General features: G+C 31.8%; 1 protein-coding gene across 3 annotated transcripts in view; it reads left to right on the top strand.

Annotated features, from left to right (window-relative positions):
* LOC142220461 (organic cation transporter protein) overlaps positions 1-23,558 on the top strand; it is a 75,800-nt gene extending 52,242 nt beyond the window's left edge. For all 3 annotated transcript variants that reach the window (XM_075289632.1, XM_075289630.1, XM_075289631.1), the window contains exons 2-6: positions 14,187-14,819; positions 14,891-15,149; positions 16,236-16,653; positions 21,942-22,448; positions 22,522-23,558. In XM_075289632.1, the coding sequence (XP_075145747.1) occupies positions 14,493-14,819; positions 14,891-15,149; positions 16,236-16,653; positions 21,942-22,448; positions 22,522-22,759 (1,749 nt within the window). In that variant the 5' untranslated portion in view covers positions 14,187-14,492 and the 3' untranslated portion in view covers positions 22,760-23,558. The remainder of the gene's footprint in view (positions 1-14,186; positions 14,820-14,890; positions 15,150-16,235; positions 16,654-21,941; positions 22,449-22,521) is intronic.
* The last annotated feature ends 737 nt before the right edge of the window (positions 23,559-24,295 follow it).

Below are 24,295 nucleotides of genomic sequence, written 5' to 3'. Positions count from 1 at the left end.
AAATTTTATTTAAAAATTATTATTCTTATTATGCGTTCTTTTTAAGCTTCCGTAATTGATTTCATAGGAATGCAAGAATTTTCTTAGAAAAAAAAGAAACTGTTAAAAATCTATTGAAGGAGATAATTTTATTTATTGATTTATATACTATAACTAGAATAATAATATAGAAAATGTTTATAAATAAATTAGATGGTTATATTTAAGAAGAAAATACAGGCTATAGTCTAGACGGACTTACTAGTAGGTATCCTCCTCATAGATAGAACAGAAGAAAACCTCTTAATAAATCGGAATACGCACACGGACGAAAAAGACTGTTTTTCATATGTTTGGGTGTAAAAATTATCATATGTTTGGGTGTAAAAATTAAAAAAGTAAAAAAAATTGGAACTCAAATTTTTTAACACAATATTTTTAACTATATAACCATATAATGTTCATAAACTAGCATAACATGTTTGGGACATATATGTTAATAGGTTAGACATATTATGTTTGGGACATAAAATGTTTGTAAATATAATATGCTTAGATGGAAACATATATTAATATGGAAATAGCCTATAAACATATATATGTTTAGAAAGAGAGACCTTATTTGGTCCAATTAAAAATTAATTGATACAACTAATTTTTGTTATTGATTTTTGTTTCATTTAAAAAAATTTGTTGAATTAATTAATTTTTTAATTGAATATTTTTTAAAAAATCAATTAAATTTTAAATTGACAACTTTTTGTGATATTTTTTTCTGTTTAAGTCCCGGCTGCTATCATCGTGAACATTTCTCTTATCACTGACCTAATATCAAAGACTATGCAACCTAAATTTTAAGATATGAAATTTACACAATGCCACTGTGGTGCAATGGTTAGCATGCCCGCCTTGCATACACAAGGTCGTGGGTTCGATTCCTGCTACGACCGAACGCCAAAAAGTTTTTCAGCGGTGGATTATCCCACCTCAGTAATGCTGGTGACATTTCTGAGGGTTTCAAAGCTTCTCTAAGTGGTTTCACTAAAATGTGGAACGCCGTTCGGACTCGGCTATAAAAAGGAGGTCCCTAGTCATTGAGCTTAACATGGAATCGGGCAGCACTCAGTGATAAGAGAGAAGTTCACCACTGTGGTATCACAATGGACTGAATAGTCTAAGTGAGCCTGATACATCGGGCTGCCACATAACCTAACCTAACCTAGGTCTTCTTAATTTTAATTAAATGAAAACTAATAGTTTTTGCCGTTTTTTATTAAATTTCGGACACTTTACGTCCATTTGTTGAAGTCGTATGTCTTCGATGTAAGGCATAATGACCTTAAGTAAAGAAAAACATTTATGATGTAAAGAAATATTCTTTAAATTACCAGAGATATTGAATCTTTGTATTAAAAATAAAAGAGCTTCAAATATAGGCTGAGACTTGTTTTGAGGAATTTCAATCTTTGGTTAATTTTTTTTTCAAAATTAAGAAAATATTTTTTGATTTTGCTATTATTTGGGATTTTTTAACTTCATTTACAGGGTGTCATATAAAATGAAATGTTGGAAACAATATAAAATCTCAGAATCAATTTAGATTTGTTCGAATTGGTTATCTGTGGCACTTAAAAAGATCTTCAAACGGCCAACAAAGCCGCTGCACGAAGGTGGCTTTGCCGTATTTTGACCCATTCCCGGCGAAGCGCCGTAATCGACACACATTAAAAAACAAATTTTGACCAAAAATTAAAAAACAAAAAACTACAAATTGGGAATTAAAAAAATTTTTAAGAGAGATGAAAGTAATGTTGGTAAAACAAACTGTGTTTGTAAAAATATCTCAATTTTCCACTAAAATCAAATTGTTTATTTGTAAATAAAAATTTCATTTAATACGCACTGTATTTTTTTAACATATTAAAAAAACACATAAATTTATTTAAAAAAAAAAAAAACACTGAAAAAATATTTACGTGATATTAAAGATTGCGCAACCTAAATTTTAAAATGCGCAATTTACAAAATATTAAGAAAAAATTTCTCTAAAATAATGAAATTTTAATTAAAATAAAGTTAATAATCTTTGCTTCAAAAATTTTTTTTTCATTAAATTTATGACACAATTTTTGGAATATTGCGACCTACCAATAAATTCGTATTGTCTTTGAACTAAGGCAAATTTTCCTTAAACTAAAGAAACCCATTTTTATTTAAAGAAATTAACTGAAATATTGAATCTGTGGATTTAAGATAAAAACGCTTCAAATATAGGCTAAGACTTATTTTGAGGATTTAGCATCTTTGGTTTAAAGTTTCTTTGGAATTAACAAAAAACATTTTTATACCCTCCACCATAGGATGGGGGTATATTAACTTTATCATTCCGTTTGTAACACATCGAAATATTGCTCAAAGGCCCCATAACACTGACAAAAATATTGTCGTGAGGTCAAAGATTTCATGTCTTTAAAATACGAATACAAATTTTGCTTAGCATAGAAGACGCATTTCTCTAAAATAAAGTTATTTTCCTTGTCCAAAAGTCTATAAACTTTTCAATGAAGTCTTATTGTCCTTATTATCACAATGGACTGAATAGTCTAAGTGAGCCTGAATCTTAATCGGGCTGCCACTTTAACCTATTGTCCTTATAATTAAGTGATTTGACTTAAAAATGGGTATCTTAACATGAAAGAAAAAATTTATAGGCTAAGGTCAACTTGACTTTGATAATTCAGAAAAATTCTTTAAATTTAATGAAATTGTCTTTAAATTTGTTGTCTTTTTGCATCTTGACTACAAAGCAAAAAATCGTTCAAATATAGGACATGTTTTTCAAAACTTTATTTTAAAGAAGTTTTTTACTTCAAACATAGCATAATTTCTACTGGAAGTCGAGTCTTAATTTGGAAAATAAAGTTGCCGTTATCTCGTTTTTAAAGGACTTTGATAGCATATGAAGAAAAAAAGCTGAGAAAATGAAAAATTAAAATTTGCTTCCTAGAAGCAAGTACACAAAACCTAAATTTAAAAGAGAATTGTGTCTTAAAAGTATCCTTACTTGTATTCTCCGCTTCCTTGGCTCGGAATCAATACCAATTTTTTTAAAGTAAAGACAAAATCTTTGGAACCGAGTATGCTTTGTTTTCAGTGTAAGGTACATATATTCTGGGTCGTGGTGAAATTCCGAGTCGATCTGAGCATATCCGTCCGTCTGTTGAAATCACGCTAACTTCCGAACGAAACAAGCTATCGACTTGAAACTTGGCACAAGTAGTTGTTATTGATGTAGGTCGGATGGTATTGCAAATGGGCCGTATCGGTCCACTTTTACGTATAGCCCCCATATAAACCGATCCCCCGATTTGGCTTGCGGATCCTCTAAGAGAAGCAAATTTCTTCCGATCCGGCTGAAATTTGGTACATGGTGTTAGTATATAGTATCTAACTACCATGCAAAAATTGGTCCACATCGGTCCATAATTATATATAGCCCCCATATAAACCGATCCCGCGATTTGGCTTGCATAGCCTCTAAGAGAAACAAATTTCATCCGATCCGACTGAAATTTGGTATATGGTCTTAGTATATGGTCTCTAATGACCATGCAAAAATTGGTCCACATCGGTCCATAATTATATATAGCCCCCATATAAACCGATCACCAGATTTGACCTCCGGAGCCTCTTGGAAGACCAATATTCATCTGATTCACTTGAAATTTGGTACGCGATGTTAATATATGGCCTCAAACGCCCATGCAAAAATTGGTCGATATCGGTCAATTATTATATATAGGCCCCATATAAACCGATCCCCAGATTTGACCTCCGGAGCATCTTGGAAGAGCAAAATTCTTCCCATTCGGTTGAAATTTGGTACATGGTGTTAGTATATGGTATCCAACAACCATGCAGGAATTGGTTCCTATCAGTCCATAATTATATATAGCTCCCATATAAACCGATCGCCAGATTTGACCTCCAGTGCCTTTTGGAGAAGCAAAATTCATCCGATCTGGTTGAAATTTGGTACGTGGTGGTAGTATATGATATTTAACAACATGCCAAAAGTGGTCCATAATCATTTATAGCCCCCATATAAACCGATCCCGAGATTTGGAGGAGCAAATTTCATCCGATCCGACTGAAATTTGGTATATGGTCTTAGTATATGGTCTCTAATGACCATGCAAAAATTGGTCCACATCGGTCCATAATTATATATAGCCCCCATATAAACCGATCACCAGATTTGACCTCCGGAGCCTCTTGGAAGACCAAAATTCATCTGATTCAGTTGAAATTTGGTACGCGATGTTAATATATGGCCTCAAACACCCATGCAAAAATTGGTCGATATCGGCCAATAATTATATATAGGCCCCATATAAACAGATTTGACCTCCGGAGCATCTTGGAAGAGCAAAATTCTTCCCATTCGGTTGAAATTTGGTACATGGTGTTAGTATTTGGTATCCAACAACCATGCAGAAATTGGTTCCTATCAGTCCATAATTATATATAGCTCCCATATAAACCGATCGCCAGATTTGACCTCCGGTGCCTTTTGGAGAAGCAAAATTCATCCGATCTGGTTGAAATTTGGTACGTGATGGTAGTATATGATATTTAACAACCATGCCAAAAGTGGTCCATATCAGTCCATAATCATTTATAGCCCTCATATAAACCGATCCCGAGATTTGGTTTTGGAGCCTCTTGGAGGAGCAAATTTCATCCGAGTGAGTTGAAATTTGTGGATGACAGTCTTTCGTAGAAGTTTCTACGCAATCCATGGTGGAGGGTACATAAGATTCGGCCTGGCTGAACTTACGGCCGTATATACTTGTTTTTTTTTTTTTTTGAAAAATGTGCACTGAAAAAAATATTTACGTGATATTAAATATTGCGCAATTTACAAAATATTAAGGACAAATTTCTTTAAAATAAAGAAATTTTAATTAAAATAAAGTTTATAATCTTTGCTTCAAAAAAAATTTTTTTTTCATTAAATTTATGGTACAATTTTTGGAATATTGCGACCTACCCTTAAATTCGTATTATCTTTGAACTTAGACAAAATTTCCTTAAAGTAAAGAAACCCATTTTTGATTTAAAGAACTTGTCTTCAAATTAACTGAAATATTGAATGTTTGGATTTAAGATAAAAACGCTTCAAATATAGGCTAAGACTTATTTTGAGGATTTGGCATCTTTGGTTTAAAGTTTCTTTGGAATTAACAAAAAAAATTTTTTCTTTGAAGTACCCAGCAAAAAAAATTGGAAGTTCTTCCAAAGGCACAACTTTAAAAGCACTTCCAGAAGATGCACTCCCAATGATGTTCTTTATTTTAACTACCCAGGAAGTTCTTTTAATTCAATTTTTATACCCTGCTCCACACTGTGGAACAGGGTATTATAAGTTGGTGCATATGTTTGCAACACCCAGAAGGAGACGAGATAGCCACATGGTGTCTTTGGCAAAAATGCTAAGGGTGGGCTCCTGAGTCGATATAGCGATGTCCGTCTGTCCGTGAACACATTTTTGTAATCAAAGTCTAGGTCGCAGTTTTAGTCCAATCGACTTCAAATTTGGCACAAGTATGTGTTTTGGCTCAGAATAGATCCCTATTGATTTTGGAAGAAATCGGTTCAGATTTAGATATAGCTCCCATATATATATTTCGCCCGATATGGACTTATATGGCCCCAGAAGCCAGAGTTTTACCCTAATTTACTTAAAATTTGCACAAGAAGAACAATTAGTACTATAGTCAAGTGTGTCAAATTTTATTGAAATCGGTTCAGATTTAGATATAGCTCTCATATATATCTTTCGCCCGATATGGACTAATACGGTCCCAGAAGCCAGAGTTTTACCCCAATTTGGTTGAAATTTTGCAGAGGGAGTAGAACTAGCATTGTAGCTATGCGTGCCAAATTTTGTTGAAATCGGTGCAGATTTAGATATAGCTCCTATATATAGCTTTCGCCCGATTTACACTCATATGACCACAGAGGCTAATTTTTTGCCCCGATTTAGTTGAAATTTTGCACAGGGAGTAGAATTAGCATTGTTGCTATGCGTGCCAAATTTGGTTGAAATCGGTTCGGATTTAGATATAGCTCCCATATATAGCTTTCGCCCGATTTACACTCATATGACCACAGAGGCCAATTTTTAACTCCCATTTAGTTGAAATTTTGCACAGAGAGTAGAATTAGCATTTTTGCTATGCGTGCAAAATTTGGTTGAAATTGGTTCAGATTTAGATATATCTCCCATATATAGCTTTCGCCCGATTTACACTCATATGACCACAGAGGCCAATTTTTAACTCCCATTTAGTTGAAATTTTGCACAGAGAGTAGAATTAGCATTGTTGCTATGCGTGCCAAATTTGGTTGAAATCGGTTCAGATTTAGATATATCTCCCATATATATGTTTTTCTGATTTCGACAAAAATGGTCAAAATACCAACATTTTCCTTGTAAAATCGCCACTGCTTAGTCCAAAAGTTGTAAAAATGACTCTAATTTTCCTAAACTTCTAATACATATATATCGAGCGATAAATCATAAATAAATTTTTGCGAAGTTTCCTTAAAATTGCTTCAGATTTAAATGTTTCACATATTTTTATTAATATTGTGTTCCACCCTAGTGCATTAGCCAACTTAAATTTTGAGTCTATAGATTTTTAAAAGTCTATCAAATTCTGTCCAGATCGAGTGATATTTAAATGTATGTATTTGGGACAATCCTTTATATGTAGCCCCCAACACATTTGAGGGATGTGATATGGCATCGAAAATTTAGATCTACAAAGTGGTGCAGGGTATAATATAGTCGGCCCCGCCCGACTTTCCTTTCTTGTTAAACTTGTATTTGTTTGTACGTGAATAACTTTATTAATATACCGGGAAAAGAGAAGAAAAATTAAACAAAAAAGATCTGTATCGTAATTTTAATTTTATTGATCCTAGATTTAAAGCCGATTAGGTCGCTAAAAAATGTCTTTATTTTAAAGAAATCGCATCTTTGGCTCGGAATCAATACCAAAATTTTTAAACGAAGATCAACATCTTTGGATCCGAGTAAACTTTTTTTGAGTGTGCACTGAAAAAAAACAGTGAACCCACCAGGAAGAAAACTTTCGGTTAATTTTAGAAAATTTTGAATATATGTAGAAAATTTTAACTAAACAGTATTACAAACGTTGGCATCACGCCGATGTCATTCAAATAAGTAAATATTTTTCGACAAATTCAAGTAAATTTATTAGACATAACTAAGTTTTTTCACTTGTTAAAGAAATTTTGTAGTTTCAAGGAAAAACTTGGAGTTCAAAATTGCAAGAATGTCTTTAGTGACATACGAAGTTCATGATGGACGCCTTTTTGGTAAAATTTGCAAATTTAAAGAAATTCTGAACTATTTTGTGGAATACACGAATTTAGTTCATCTTTATGCTTCATTTGAGTATATTTTTTTCCTCGGTTTTAGTTAATTTAACTAACGTAAACAAAAAATTATTAAAGTAAAGGCAACTTTCTCCAAACATAATAATTCCATGAACTAAGATAAAGTTAAATTGGCTTTAGTGAAATAGAGAGTTCACTTTTTTTGAGTGTGGTATTCAGATTTTCTTTTTTGCCATTTGAAAGAATAATAACTTTAAATCAGAGATGGAAAATCCTCAAAATAAATCATAGGCATTTTATCTTAAGATAATTCATAATTTTATCTAATAATAATCCAAAGTTCCAATATCCCAGTCAATTTAAAGATGATATCGTTAAATCAAAAGTATATTTTTTTATTTTAAATAAAATTCGCATTTCCCCCAAAGACATGAGACTTTAAAGAAGGGACTCCTTAAAGTCACAAAGTTTTCCTAAATGAAAAACATTTTTAAAGCAAAGATTATAATTCTTTTTTTTTTAATTTTAATTTCATTATTTTAATGAAATTTCTTCCTAAATTTTAGGCAACATAGATGTTATCCTGAATTTTATAAATATCCCCATTTGATTTTTTATGAACAAATATTTTTACCATTTAGTTTTTATATGCTTACAATATATTTTAGCAGTAAACCCCAAAAAAACCCTATCTGCATGATGACTACTAAATATTTAGATGAGGGTGCCAAAAATTTGTTTTCTTTTTTTGCTACATCGAATAGTGGCGCATATACAAATATTGAAAGTGCGTGATTAGCTAATCTAGTAAAAAATTAGCACATTTTCTCAAGCAATACTAAAATTAGGCTATACTATTTTTTTTGTATTTTGCGAAGACTTTGGTTTTGCCCCTTTTTCTCGAAAAATACCAGAGAAGTTCATAATTATTGGCTAAATGCGAATTTAGAGTATAATTTTATTGATCCTCTAAATGTTGATAGACATGTGAGTCTTTCACTCAGCTTCCCAACAAAGCTCTGTCATTATTTTTGCCAATAACTCTAAGCGGGTAAAATGCTTAAACGCTTTCAATGCGAGCATTGAATATTCAGTAGCAATTGTCAAACGTTGGAAAACGGTTCAATAGTATCTAGCGCAAATATTTAAGGATTTCAAAGAAAAAAAAATATCCAAAGATATGAAATAATTTTCGCAAATGAAAACGCATACGGAAAATTTCTTTGTTTGACCAAATTAAAAGAAAAACAAACAACAGCAAAATAAATAAGAAAATAAAAAAAAGAAAACAAAAGCAATAATATTTAGAAACAAATACATTGCCATTAAGACATTGAACTTGAATTTCGGTGAAAATCAACAACAACACAAACAACAAGAAAAATTATAATATCTAATATATCTATAATAAATATATGTATATACCATACAATCATAAATACATAGAAGTGTAGTGAATGTAAACAAATTTTCTTGTGAAAATACACCCCTTACGGCCAAAAACAACAACACAGAAAATCTAGAGGAAATTTTTTGGCTCGAATAAAATACAAAAAAAAACATCCACGTTTCAAATTAATTGAAGACAAGACGATCTATAGACGTTTTTTTATTGTTATTGTAAAAGAAATTAATATGAGAATGTTTATTTAATAATAAGAATTGTTTAATGTGTTTGGTGTTTATTTTTTTTTGCAAATAATTTTAAATAACATAAAAAAATAACAAAAATATTTTTTGTCATATTTATTTGCATTTTCTAAACAAAAAAATTTGCAAACCCTAAAAATTGAAAACTCAATTACACTTGGGAATTTATGCTCTTCAAAACATCGACAATCACTGAAACGAATATTTTTAGCTGAGAATAGGTAAACTATGCATATGTTTATATATTTTAAAATATTTATGTTCCTTTTTCTTTTTATATTATAAAATTTAAAATATTTCCTAAGAAAGTGGGGAGGGGGGACTCTTTTATATGAAATCAAATAATGACGTTTAACGATTAACAATTTGGCAAATGCAATTTGGCAAAATACTATACTACAAGATATACATTGTTTATTGAATTAAATGATTCATTTTGTTTTTAGTCAATTTGTTTTTAATCACCACAATAAGAGAAAATTTTAAATTTTCCTTCAATAAAATTTTTATCACTTGACGTTTGTGGTATTCTATTCTGTCATGCCATGGCGACATTGTGTCTATAGATTTTTACATATTTTTCGGAAACATTTTGTTTACGCATTTATCATAACAAATATAATTAATATTAATGTATTCTAATCTATGGAGAAATTATAGCGATGGTATGATCAGTAGGGAAACTCTGAGATGGGGAAGGAAATGACTACCTGAAGAATATCAAACCAAATCAATATATAGAAAAACTATCCGTTGTTAAACGAATGCTAAAATTAACATACATTTATGGCAAAGAAATGTTTTGTTTTAGTTAAATTTTATGTTTTTTCCAGCCAAATTATTTTTTTTGTATTTCAAGTATGTTTCAACAATTTTATGAACAAAACGGTGGTTATAAATTTCAATGACCATAGAAAAAGTTCAAGCTTTTTATACACTGTTAGAAAAATATGTTTTTCATATGTTCCGATGTAAACAAAATGTGTTTCGGGCACAATTTTTAAACACAATATATTTAAGTGCAAACATGTAATGTTCCTAAACTAACACTAAATATTTGGGACACATATGTTAATATGTTAGAATATATTATGTTTGGGACATGAATGCTTCTTAAAAATAATATGTGTGAATGTAAACATATATAAATTTACAAATTTCGAGTAAACATATATATGTTGTGATATTTTATTCAGAGAGCGGCAGAGAGATAGAGAGAGTATAGAAAAAGAAATAGAGATGGAAACCAGGAGGGTTGGCGAAAGATATCAACATAACACAGCGAGAGAATGAAAAGAGAGCAATTTCTGTGAAACCGCTTGTATGTTCTTTCGGAAAACTGTTTTATGATAAGGCCAAACATTTGATATGCTTAAGTCTAAATATTATTTAATTTGAATAAAGAGAATGGGCATTCGGAACCAAGAGAATAGACATTTGAAAAACAAACAGCATATGTTTTCGCCTTGAGAGCAGCATTTTATGTAAGTGTGGACATGTGTTTTGTTTATCATTTTGGCATTATGGGCACAATTTTTTTCTTGGTTCGTTAAAAGAAATCAGGGGGTTCAAATAACGAAAGGGCACTATACTCTTTTTAGAGTTGGGACAGTAAAATGAAATAAGGAGGAAATATTGAAAAATTACACAGTAAAATGTATAAAAACAAAGTTTATTTCCTCTTTAGTAATAAGTAGTCCACGAGGAGTTGACACCTTCAAATATAAAAGCGGGCATTAAGTTCGAGTTTTGCAGCTAAAACAATTTAAAAAGACTATTTTCTTTAAAATGAATTATTAAAGACAAATAAAAGGCATTTTAGAGCGATGGTGTTAAATGCTAGTAAAAAACTGTTCACGCCTAAATAAATTTATGTTTATATTATAAAATTATTTATGTATGTTTTTACTCGACTCCACGTTCTTCTCTTGTTAGAGTTTTTGAATTCCTTCCAAATTTTAAAGTTTTGTACCAAAAACAGTTTTTGGTTACAAAATTGTTATATTTGCAATAAAAAAATATTTTATTCAAAAATCAGTCAATTTCGTTTATGTCAAGCACTGTTACTGACTATAAATCTTTAATAGCCCACATTTCGAAGTTTCATTATAAAAATTTAATATAGTATAAATATAAATGTGTAATTAAAAAAAAGTGTTCGGTCGGAGTAGGGATTGAACCCACGACCCTTTGCATGCAATGCAGACATGCTAACCACTGCTCCACGTGGCAAACAAATGTATGTTTCTGTTAAATAATGTTATGTTTGCATTGGGCTCGTGGGCGCTGCAAACTATGCTATATAAATGTAACTTATAACGATAATTATCTGCTGGTGACTATAACAGCTACGTAGCCCAGTGGATAGTGTGTTGGCTTACAAACTGTATGGTCCTCGGTTCGATTCTCCGTGCAGGCGAAATGTAAAATTTTAAAAAATTATAAAAGTGAATAATTTCTTCAACATTATTTGTATTACAGAAAAAGGTGCCAAGAACTAAAATATTTCGTGGAAGTGAAGATTACGAGTATGTTAGGGAATGAGCACAATCGTCTTTGGGAAAAATTCTTCCAAGCATATAATATTTTTGGGCTCAAAATGCCTCCAAACATATAATATGTTCACATAAAACAAACATATTAATGTTTCGGCAGTATCCAATAATATATGTGCTTCCTGCAAAATATGTTTGGAACATATGTTAAAGAAGCGATTTTTTTTGAGGGTGTACCCACCACCATAGGATGGGGGTATATTAACTTTGTCATTCCGTTTGTAACACATCGAAATATTGCTCTAAGACCCCATAATGTATATATATTCTGGGTCGTGGTGAAATTCTGAGTCGATCTGAGCATGTCCGTCCGTCCGTCTGTTGAAATCACGCTAACTTCCGAACGAAACAAGCTATCGACTTGAAACTTGGCACAAGTTGTTGTTATTGATGTAGGTCGGATGGTATTGTAAATGGGCCATATCGGTCCACTTTTACGTATAGCCCCCATATAAACGGACCCCCAAATTAGGCTTTGCCGATCTTCTAAGAGAAGCAAATTTCATCCGATCCGGCTGAAATTTGGTACATGGTGTTGCTATATGGTCTCTACCAACCATGCAAAAATTGGTCCACATCGGTCAATAATTATATATAGCCCCCATATAAACCGATCCCCCGATTTGGCTTGCCGATCCTATAAGAGAAGCAAATTGCATCCGATCCGGCTGAAATTTGGTACATAGTGTTGGTATATGGTCTCTAACAACCGTGCAAAAATTGGTCCACATCGGTCCATAATTATATATAGCCCCCATATAAACCGATCCCCAGATTTGGTTTGCGGAGCCTCTAAGAGAAGCAAATTTCTTCCGATCCGGCTGAAATTTGGTACATGGTGTTAGTATAGGGTCTCTAACAACCAAGCAAAAATTGGTCCATATGGGGCCATAATTACCCAGCAAAAATATTTGGAAGTTCTTCCAAAGGCACAATTTTAAAAGCACTTCCAGAAAATGCACTCCCAATAATGTTCTTTATTTTAACTACCCAGGAAGTTCTTTTAATTAAATTTTTTATAACTTGGTTTTTTTTCACACTTTTAATGGATAATTTTAACTTTTTTTTTCAAATAGGTTATAACCAGAGTAAGAATTCATAAAATGGTACAAATCATTTAAATTTTGCCGACAAAAATGCTAAATCCAATCTGAAAAAATTGTGAGTTTTTGAAAATATTTGACATCAAACGTTTCCGATAAACGTTAGAGTCCACTAAAATTATAAAAATTTATATAAATTATTTATTTGACAAAATATCACAGTTTTTTTTATTTACATCCAAAACATTGAAATCGGATCACACCTAAAGAAGTGATGCAAATTCAATGCAACGGATGTTGAAATGGAGAACTTCCGTCCTATGACAAGCCCATGTTAAATTAATCGCTTCTGCGTCAATTTTGAACCACTTCCGGATCCAAAAAGAACATTTTCATTACTTTTTTGGCGACGCTTTTTTTGCTGGGTATATATAGCCCCCATATAAACCGATACCGAGATTTGACATCCGGAGCCTCTTGGAGGAACAAATTTCATCCAATTCAGTTGAAGTTTTGTGTAACTATATGGACACTAACAAAAATGCAAAAATTAGTCCATATCGGTCCACAATTATGTATATAGCCCCCATATAAACTGGTCTCTAGATTTGACCTCAGGAGCTCTTTGGAGAAGCAAAATTCATCCGATACGGTTGAAACTTGGTATGCGGTGTTAGTATATGGTCTTTAACAATCATTCTAAAATTGGTACATATCGGTCAATAGTTATATATATAGACCTCAGACAAATCGATGTCCAAACAAACAAAAATCGGTCCTTATCGCTTCATAATTGTATATAACCCCCATATAAAGCCCCACATTTCAATTCTGGCTCTCTAATTACCGCGCAAAAGTCCATATCAGTTCGTAATTATTTGTAGACTTACACACAAATAAAATTTCATTAAAATTGAGCCAACGAAAATTTTTCATTGATATGACGAAACATTTTCGTTAATACAATGAAAATATTCGTTAGTAGTACGAAACGTTACGTTGATTGGCAGAAAATTCGTTATATTAACGAAAAAATTCGTTCTATTAACGAATTTGTTTCATTGGCTGACTTTTAACGACACATTTCGTTAATATAACGAAACTTTTTCTATTAGTGTACCTTGTTTGTCTAATAAATATATACCACGTATGGACTAACTTACAATTTAGAAGACGATGTTAAGATAGTTTTAAGATACTTTGCCATCGGTAAGTATTACCACAACCCTAGTAATAGATGGCAGTCTTTCGTAGAAGTTTCTACGCAATCCATGGTGGAGGGTACATAAGATTCGGCCTGGCTGTACGAGTATATACGAGTATGTTATTTTCATTAAGAGCCAACTTTCATATAGCCTTGCTCTTAAAAATTCTATCAAATTCGGTGGTATGGGGATGTAGGTTCTCACACACAATTTTTAATTCTTCTTTAAAAACTTAATCTTAAAATATAATTTTTATATAACACATAAGTTCTTATTAATATTTCCTTATAGTCCTAATATTCTTTATATTTTTAATATTTCAGATATTTGCAAACCAAACCAACCTAGGCAATAATGACTTCGCTGCTTAAGAAACTTATCTGACAAATACTTAAATTTGTACTTACATACATCTATAAATAAGAAGAATTGGGAAGTCCTATACATCACCTCAATAATCTTCATATGGAGTATTAGTCAATTAACTACCATATAAATTCAGACATTTACGAAGACATCCATCCATCCATATACCGTTCCATTATCTTGCCACCGTTCATTCTAAAAGTTTTATTAGTTTTATTATTTCTTCATTGTCGTCGTCGTCGTCACCGATCATCTTCAGCAATATGGATTTCGATCAAATTTTGGCAAAATGTGGCGATTTTAGTCGTTATCAATTACTTATATTGACTCTTTTTGGAGTCGTCAATGTCATTGTATCAATGCACTATTTTACCCAGACTGTGATAAGTTTTGTACCGGATCACTGGTGCTATCATGAAAAGTTAGAGAATAAGACCTTTGAAGAAATAGCTGCAATCTATTCAAAATTTTCCAATCCTTCATGCACAAAACTGGCCGATATAGATGGCATGAATGCCACCGCTAGTACAGAGAAATGTACCCGATGGATATATAATTATGATTTTGGATATCGCAGTATGAATACTGAGGTAAATTTAAAAATATTTCTTTTTTCTAGAAAATTTATTTAAAAAAAATTGTGTTTTTGTTTTATTTTCAGTTGAACTGGGTTTGTGAACATGCCTATAAGGCTCGTATAGGACAATCTTTGTTCTTTATTGGCTCTGTAGTGGGAACTTTGTTCTATGGCCTGTTATCGGATAAAATAGGACGTTTACCGGCTTTGATTTTATCCAATTTATCCGGTTTCATTGGTGATTTTTCCACTATCTTCACCAGCAGTGTAACAACCTTTACATTGTGTCGCTTTGTATCTGGTCTGGCAGCTGATACTAATTTCTATCTAATGTATATAATAGGTAAGTATCCGGAAGAGTCTTAATAAGAATAATCTCTCATTGGAGGTAAACATCAAAATATTTGCTATAAAAAATATTAAGTTTTTACCCCTTAACCCTTAACGACGCACTGTATCTTTTAAGATACAACCAGAAAAAAAACTCTTACGTCTTAAAATTTTGACCGAATTCTATGAAATCAAGTTTGTTGTATTTTATACCTCCCCAGCAAAAAAAAAAAAAGCGTCGCCAAAAAAGTAATGAAAAAGATCTTTTTGGATCCGGAAGTGGTGCAAAATTGACGCAGAAGCGATGAATTTAACATGGGCTTGTCATAGGATGGAAGTCCTCCATTTCAACAGCCGTTGCACTGGATTTGCATCACTTCTTTATGTGTGATCCGAATTCAATGTTTTGGATGTAAATTAAAAAAATTCTGTGATATTTTGTCAAATAAATAATTTTTGTATTTTTTTATAATTTTTAATGGATTCTAACGCTGGTCTGAAACGTTTGACCTCAAATATATTCAAAAATTCACAATTTTTTCAGATTGGATTTAGCAATTTTTTCGACAAAATTTTAATAATTTGTACCATTTTATGAAACAAAAAAAATAAACAAAAAAGTTAAAATTACCTATTAAAAATATGAAAAAAGCATGTTATAAAAAATTGAATGAAAAGAACTTCCTGTGTAGTTAAAATAAAGAACATCATTGGGAGTACATCTTCTGGAAGTGCTTTTAAAGTTGTGCCTTTGGAAGAACTTCCAAAATTTTTTGCTGGGTCATAGCGTTATTTCTAAAAATATGCTTTGCCGGAAAATTTTTTGTACTTCTGAGTAAAAAATCAAAATCAAACTTTGAACAAAAAATTCGAAAAACTACTTTTTTTTTAAAAAATTTGGTATGCAGATTTTCTTTATTTACCATTTTGCATATTATATATATATTTTTTGAGGAATAGGTGACCTTGTGCATTTAACTAACTAAAGACTAAAGACAATTTTTTGAAGACAAAACTGATCAAGGGTTCTCTTAAATTTTAGTTTTAAAAAATATATATTTTTTCCCATACTGAATAATTAATTTTCTTATATTTTTAGTTCTAGAATATCTGCGGCCTTCAATGCGTACCTTTGGCCTTAATATGGCTGTTGGAGTCTTCTATACAATTGGTTTGGTATTTACCCCATGGATGGCAGTCTTGGCCGGCCATTGGCAATACTATTTGGCCAGTACATCGATACCCATTCTATTTATTGCCTTCTATTATTTTATGGTCCAAGAAAGTGCCCAATGGTTGGTTACCCGTAATGATGTAGATGGTGCCATAAAACGTTTGAAACGTGTAGCGAAATTTAATGGACGTAAAGTTAGCTCTGCCGATTTTGAAGAATTTCGAAAATATTGTGAAAAACAACATCAGAAGCAAGGTGGTGATGATCAAAAACATTCGAATTTGATAGATATGTTCCGGACGCCAAGAATGAGGAAACACACATTGATTCTGTTCTTTAAATCGTAAGTATAAGCGAGGAAAGAAAGTAGAAAATAAGCAAAAATGTAGCGATTTTAAGGCATGGGAAAAATATCAGCAATATTTTTTTTCAACTTAATTAAAAAAAAAACAATTACAAATTAATGTATCCTATTAATTTTTTGGATTAAAACTAAACTCATACAGAAAAATATATATCAACAATATCTTTCCAATAAAAATTAAAAAAAAAAAACTGTCAATAAAAATTTACTTGATTCGAAAAAAATTTAATCAAAACAAAAATCAATCACAAAAATTAATTGTATCATTGTTTGTATACCCATGACATAGAATATTGTCAAAATTTTATTTCTATAGAAAATATTGTCAAAATTTTATTTCTATAGAAAATATTGTCAAAATTTTATTTCTATAGCACATATTGTCAAAATTTTATTTTTATAGAAAATTTTGTCAAAATTGTATTTCTATCGAAAATTTTGTCAACATTTTATTTTTATAGAAAACTTTGTCAACATTTTATTTCTATAGAAAATTTTGTCAAAACTTTATTTTTATATAAAATTTTATTTCTATAGAAAATTTTGTCATTTTATAGAAAATTTTGTCAAAATTTTATTTCTATAGAAAATATTGTCAAAATTGGGAGCCACTGTGGTGCAATGGTTAGCATGCCCGCCTTGCATACACAAGGCCGTGGGTTCGATTCCTGCTTCGACCGAACACCAAAAGGGTTTTCAGCGGTGGATTATCCCACCTCAGTAATGCTGGTGACATTTCTGAATTTTTCAAAGATTCTCTAAGTGGTTTCACTGCAATGTAGAACGCCGTTCGGACTCGGCCATAAAAAGGAGGTACCTTGTCATTGAGCTTAACATTGAATCGGGCAGCACTCAGTGATAAGAGAGAAGTTCACCAATGTGGTATCACAAAGGACTAAATAGTCTAAGTGAGCCTAATACATCGGGCTGCCACATAACCTAACCTAACTTTGTCAAAATTTTATTTCTATAGAAAAATGTTGTCAAAATTTTATTTCTATAGAAGATTTTGTCAAAATTTTAGTTTTATAGAAAATTTGCCAAAATTTTATTCCTAAAGAATAATTTTTTCAAAATTTTATTTCTATAGAAAATTTTGTCAAAGTTTTATTTCTAGAGAAAATATTGTAAAATTTTATTTCTATAGCAAATTTTGTCAAAATTTTACTTCTATAGCAAATTTTTTCAAAATGTTATTTCTATAGAAAATTTTGTCAAAATTGTATTTCTATAGAAAATTTTGTCAAAATTGTATTTTTATAGAAAACTTTGTTAAAATTTTGTTTCTATAGTAAATTTTGTCAAAATTTTATTTCTATAGAAAATTTTGTAAAAACTTTATTTTTATAGAAAATTTTATTTCTATAGAAAAATTTGTCATTTTATAGAAAATGTTGTCAAAGTTGTATTTCTATAGAAAATATTGTCAAAATTGGGAGCCACCGTGGTGCAATGGTTAGCATGCCCGCCTTGCATACACAAGGTCGTGGGTTCGATTCCTGCTTCGACCTAACACCAAAAATCTTTTCAGCGGTGGATTATCCCGCCTCAGTAATGCTGGTGACATTTCTGAGTTTTTCAAAGCTTCTCTAAGTGATTTCACTGCAATGTGGAACGCCGTTCGGACTCGGCTATAAAAAGGAGGTACCTTGTCATTGAGCTTAACATGCAATCGGGCAGCACTCAGTGATAAGAGAGAAGTTCACAAATGTGGTATCACAAAGAACTGAATAGTCTAAGTGAGCCTGATACATCGGGCTGCCACATAACCTAACCTTGACAAAATTTTATTTCTATAGAGAATTTTTGTCAAAATTTTATTTCTATAGAAGATTTTGTCAACATTTTATTTTTATAGAAAATTTGCCAACATTTTATGTCCATAGAAAATTTTGTCAAATTTTTTTTCTATAGAAATTTTTGTCAGAATTTTATTTCTATAGAAAATTTTATCAATATTTTATTTTTATATAATATTTTAAATGCATATATCATCTGTGATGCGCATTTATACTGATTGTCTGTACGAAGTACACATAGTGTACCGTAGTACATGTAATGATATAATGGCATTATTTATTAGCCTATCATTACCAGTTATTTTTATGGTGTATGGAAACGTGAAAATGTTGTCCAAAATGGTTGGGAAGACAGCTGTTTCGGATTTCCACATCCTCATCAGTTCCCTTTATTGGACGATCTACTGATCTCAATTATTAGACTATGTTGGTAAGTCATTCTTATATTGCAAAGAACGAGCTTAAGCCAATCCAACATGTCCAAAAAAAGAAATGCAGTAGAAAACATTTTCACCTTCCAATTACACCACTCCAGTATGTTGCCGTCGGCAACTGATTTACTGGAGATTGAATGCCATACAATGACATTCGATGGCCGTATGTAATTTTGTTTCTATAAGTTTTGTCAAAATTTTATTTCTATAAAAAATATTGTCAAAATTTTATTTCTATAGACAATATTGCCAATATTTTCATTTCTATAAAAATTTTTGTCAAAATTTTATTTCTATAGAAAAATTTGTCAAATATTTTTATACCCTGTGCCACACTGTGGAACAGGGTTTTATAAGTTAGTGCATATGTTTGCAACACCCAGAAGGAGACGAGATAGACACATGGTGCACTTGTCAAAAATGCTTAGGGTGGGCTGCTGAGTCGATATAGCCATGTCCGTCTGTCCGTGGACACATTTTTGTAATAAAAGTCTAGGTCGCAGTTTTAGTCCAATCGACTTCAAATTTGGCACAAGTATGTGTTTTAGGTCGGAATTGAACCCTACTGATTTTGGAAGAAGTCGGTTCAGATTTAGATATAGCTCCCATATGTATCTTTCTTCTGATATGCACTTATATGGGCCCAGAAGCCAGAGTTTTACCCTGATCTACTTGAAATTTTGCACAAGAAGAACAATTGGTATTGTAGTCTAGTGTGCCAAATTAGATTGAAATCGGTTCATATTTAGATATAGCTCTCATATATATCTTTCGTCCGATATGGACTTATATGGACCCTGAAGCCAGAGTTTTAGCCCAATTTGGTTGAAATTTTGCACTAGATGTACAATTAGTAGTAAAGTCAAGTGTGCTACATTTGATTGAAATCGGTTCAGATGTAGATATAGCTTCCATATATATCATTCGCCCGATTTACACTCATATGACCACAGTGGCAAATCTTTAACTCCGATTTACTTGAAATTTTGCACAGGAAGTAGAATTAACAAATTTGGTTGATATCGATTCAGGTTTAGATATATCTCCCATATATAGCTTTCGCCCGATTTACACTCATATGATCACAGAGGCCAATTTTTAACTCCGATTTAGTTGAAATTTTGCACAGGGAGGAGAATTAGTATTGTAGCTATGTGTGCCAAATTTGGTTGAAATCGGTTCAGATTTCGATATAGCTCCCATATATATGTTTTTCTGATTTCGACAAAAATGGTCATACTACCAACATTTTCCTTGTAAAATCGCCAATGCTTAGTCGAAAAGTTGTAAAAATGATTCCAATTTTCCTATACTTCTAATACATATCTATCGATCGATAAATCATAAATACACTTTTGCGAAGTTGCCTCAAAATTGGTTCAGATTTAAATGTTTCCCACACTGTGGAACATTGTGTTCCACCCTAGTGCATTAGCCGACTTAAATTTTGAGTCTATAGATTTTGTAGAATTCTATCAAATTCTGTCCAGATCGAGTGATATTTAAACGTATGTATTTGGGACAAACCTTTATATATAGCCCCCAACACATTTGACGGATTTGATATGGTATATATCTTTCGTCCGATATGGACTTATATGGACCCTGAAGCCAGAGTTTTAGCCCAATTTGGTTGAAATTTTGCACTAGATGTACAATTAGTAGTAAAGTCAAGTGTGCTACATTTGATTGAAATCGGTTCAGATGTAGATATAGCTTCCATATATATCATTCGCCCGATTTACACTCATATGACCACAGTGGCAAATCTTTAACTCCGATTTACTTGAAATTTTGCACAGGAAGTAGAATTAACAAATTTGGTTGATATCGATTCAGGTTTAGATATATCTCCCATATATAGCTTTCGCCCGATTTACACTCATATGATCACAGAGGCCAATTTTTAACTCCGATTTAGTTGAAATTTTGCACAGGGAGGAGAATTAGTATTGTAGCTATGTGTGCCAAATTTGGTTGAAATCGGTTCAGATTTCGATATAGCTCCCATATATATGTTTTTCTGATTTCGACAAAAATGGTCATACTACCAACATTTTCCTTGTAAAATCGCCAATGCTTAGTCGAAAAGTTGTAAAAATGATTCCAATTTTCCTATACTTCTAATACATATCTATCGATCGATAAATCATAAATACACTTTTGCGAAGTTGCCTCAAAATTGGTTCAGATTTAAATGTTTCCCACACTGTGGAACATTGTGTTCCACCCTAGTGCATTAGCCGACTTAAATTTTGAGTCTATAGATTTTGTAGAATTCTATCAAATTCTGTCCAGATCGAGTGATATTTAAACGTATGTATTTGGGACAAACCTTTATATATAGCCCCCAACACATTTGACGGATTTGATATGGTATCGAAAATTTAGATCTACAAAGTGGTGTAGGGTATAATATAGTCGGCCTGCCCGTCTTTAGACTTTCCTTACTTGTTTTTTACTGACATTGTGTTCCACCCCAGGATAACCGGCTTAAATTTTAAGTCAAGATTTTCTAAGAAGCCTTAAATATTTTGTCGGTTCAGATTTAAATGTATATATATGGGAACATAAACCTTTATATATAGCACCCAACAAATTTGGAGGATTTCAGATGGTATCGAAAATGTAGATCCACAAAGTGGTGCAGGGCATAATATAGTCGGCCCCGCCCGACTTTAGACTTTCCTTACTTGTTTTCTATAGAAAATTTTGTCAAAATTTTATTTCAATACAAAATATTGTCAAAATTTTATTTATATAGAAAATTTTGTCAAAATTTTATTTCTATAGAAAATTTTGTTAAAATTTTGGCAAAATTTTTTATAGAAATTTTAAAATAAAAGACATGATTTCATTTGAAAAAAAAAACACCTTAATGTACCAAATTTCCCAATTCGAATGGGATTGGTATAGAAAAATCCTTATAAGCCCGATATTTATTTTTATATATTATTTCATTAAATCTCCATTAATTTATTTCATTAAATCCCCATTATCCTTGTTCTCAATTTATCTTTTTTGCCTCTTACAGCATGGTCATCACTCTGTGCTACGATGTTGTTTCCCGTAATGTTGAAGGAATGGGTATATCACCATTTATTATGTTCTCACTAAGCGCCTTAGTTGTATTACCATCCAGTCTTATATTGGTCGTCCTACAAGATCGTATCGGACGTAAGGGTATGGCTGCAGGATCCCTATTGGTGGGAGGTTTCTTTACAGTGGCTGCTGGTATAGCCATTGCATATCAGAAAAGTAACCATAATGCTATACTGCTAGCATGTTTGACAATAGCGGCACGTTTTGGTGTTGCCATATCATATGAATCGGGATCACAATATGCCACAGAATTGATACCAACCTGTGTGAGGGGACAAGGTGTGGCAGCGGTGCATGTAGCAGGATTTGCAGCATCGTTTTTGGCCCCATATATTCTGTTGCTGGGATCATTCTTTAAGGCGGCTCCCTCAATGATATTGGGTGTATTATTCTTTTCGGGATCTCTAGTGTGTTTGCTACTGCCAGAAACTTTAAATAGGTAAGATTTGTGTGAATTTGGGGAATAATCCAAAAATATTTTGCTATATGATTTTTTTTTGCGTTTGTTTCAGATCTCTTCCCAAAACCTTGGAAGAAGGTGAAGAATTTGGCAAAGGTGAACGTATGTTTGATTTCCCTTGTCTATCGAAAAATAGAAATAAATCAACAGACTCCGATTCGGAAATGGAACCCTATGAAAAGAGAAAACAATCCTTGACAGTTGGCCTGGAGCATGGCAATGGCAATGCCCATATTATTTCCTCCAATCGACATGATGTGGTCGATGACAATAGTAACAGTTGTACATAATAGTTTGAAAACCTTTTGAGTTGACTTTAAAATCTCCTAAATTTCCAATCAATCTCTACGCCTCACCCCTAATATACTCTTAAAGTACGGTATTAATTTATGTTTGAAATCTATTTTTTTTAACATTTTTAAAAATAAGTATTTTTATACCTAATAGAAAGAAAAACTCATAACATAAAAAAGTGATTGTATGCTGATAATGTTAAGTCTTAAACAAATATGCCTTTACTTATATATTTGAAAAAAAAAACAAGAAAAAATGTATCTTCTAGATATAAATGTAAAACACACACACACACACAAAGAAAACCATTTTTTCTACTTGATCTTAGTTTTAGTATTCCATTACTATGTATAGTTGTAAGTAAAACATAAACTAAAATCAATTATTACTAATGCTAAGAGAGGAAATTATTGGCTAGATCTTGATCTTTACAACTCAATGTAAGCCATTGTATTCCTTGTTTAGGGATTTATAAATAATTACACAACAAAACCTTTAGATTTTTAGATATATTATTAATGTATGTATATAAGTGTTTATTTTTTCAATTTTTTGGGTATTCTTATTGTTTTTCAATTATTTCCATAGCCATTGGAATTGATATATTTGTTTTTGTACTTATTTCGTTTGTCATTATTTACTTCCTAATTTATTTAAATTAGGCATATTGCATATTTTTTTAATAAAATAATTAAATAATGTAAGTACTGTTTTGTTTCGTTTATTTTAATTAGTTTAAATTTATTAAATGTTTAAAATATTATTAAATATAGTAATAATTATATTATCGAAAAATGACAGTTGGTTTTAATTATATGTAGATAAGGAAAATTGAGGCAGATGCATTATAAACAATTTCTGATTCAATCACGAAATTAATTAATCCATTCATCCAATCAATCACACTTTTAAGTGGACATAAAAAAAATTTGATTAAAAAATACTAGTTTACAAAATAATTCTTATACCCTCCACAGTAGGATGGGGGTATATTAACTTTGTCATTCCGTTTGTAACACATCGAAATATTGCTCTAAGACCCCATAAAGTATATATATTCTGGGTCGTAGTGAAATTCTGAGTCGATCTGAGCATGTCCGTCCGTCCGTCCGTCCGTTCGTCCGCCCGTCTGTTGAAATCACGCTAACTTCCGAACGAAACAAGCTATCGACTTCAAACTTGGCACACGTAGTTGTTATTGATGTAGGTCGGATAGTATTGCAAATGGGCCATATCGGTCCACTTTTACGTATAGCCCCCATATAAACGGACCCCCAAATTTGGCTTGCAGACCCTCTAAAAAAACAAATTTCATCCGATCCGGCTGAAATTTGGTACATGGTGTTAGTATATGGTCTCTAACAACCATGCAAAAATTGGTCCGCATCGGTCCATAATTATATATAGCCCCCATATAAACCGATCCCCCGATTTGGCTTTCGGAGCCTCTAAGAGAAGCAAATTTCATCCGATCCGGCTGAAATTTGGTACATGGTGTTAGTATATGGTCTCTAACAACTATGCAAAAATTG

The sequence above is a fragment of the Haematobia irritans genome, chromosome 1 (assembly GCF_050003625.1).
Source record: "Haematobia irritans isolate KBUSLIRL chromosome 1, ASM5000362v1, whole genome shotgun sequence".
NCBI lineage: Eukaryota > Metazoa > Arthropoda > Insecta > Diptera > Muscidae > Haematobia > Haematobia irritans.
This window is presented reverse-complemented; position numbering and strand designations above follow the sequence as displayed.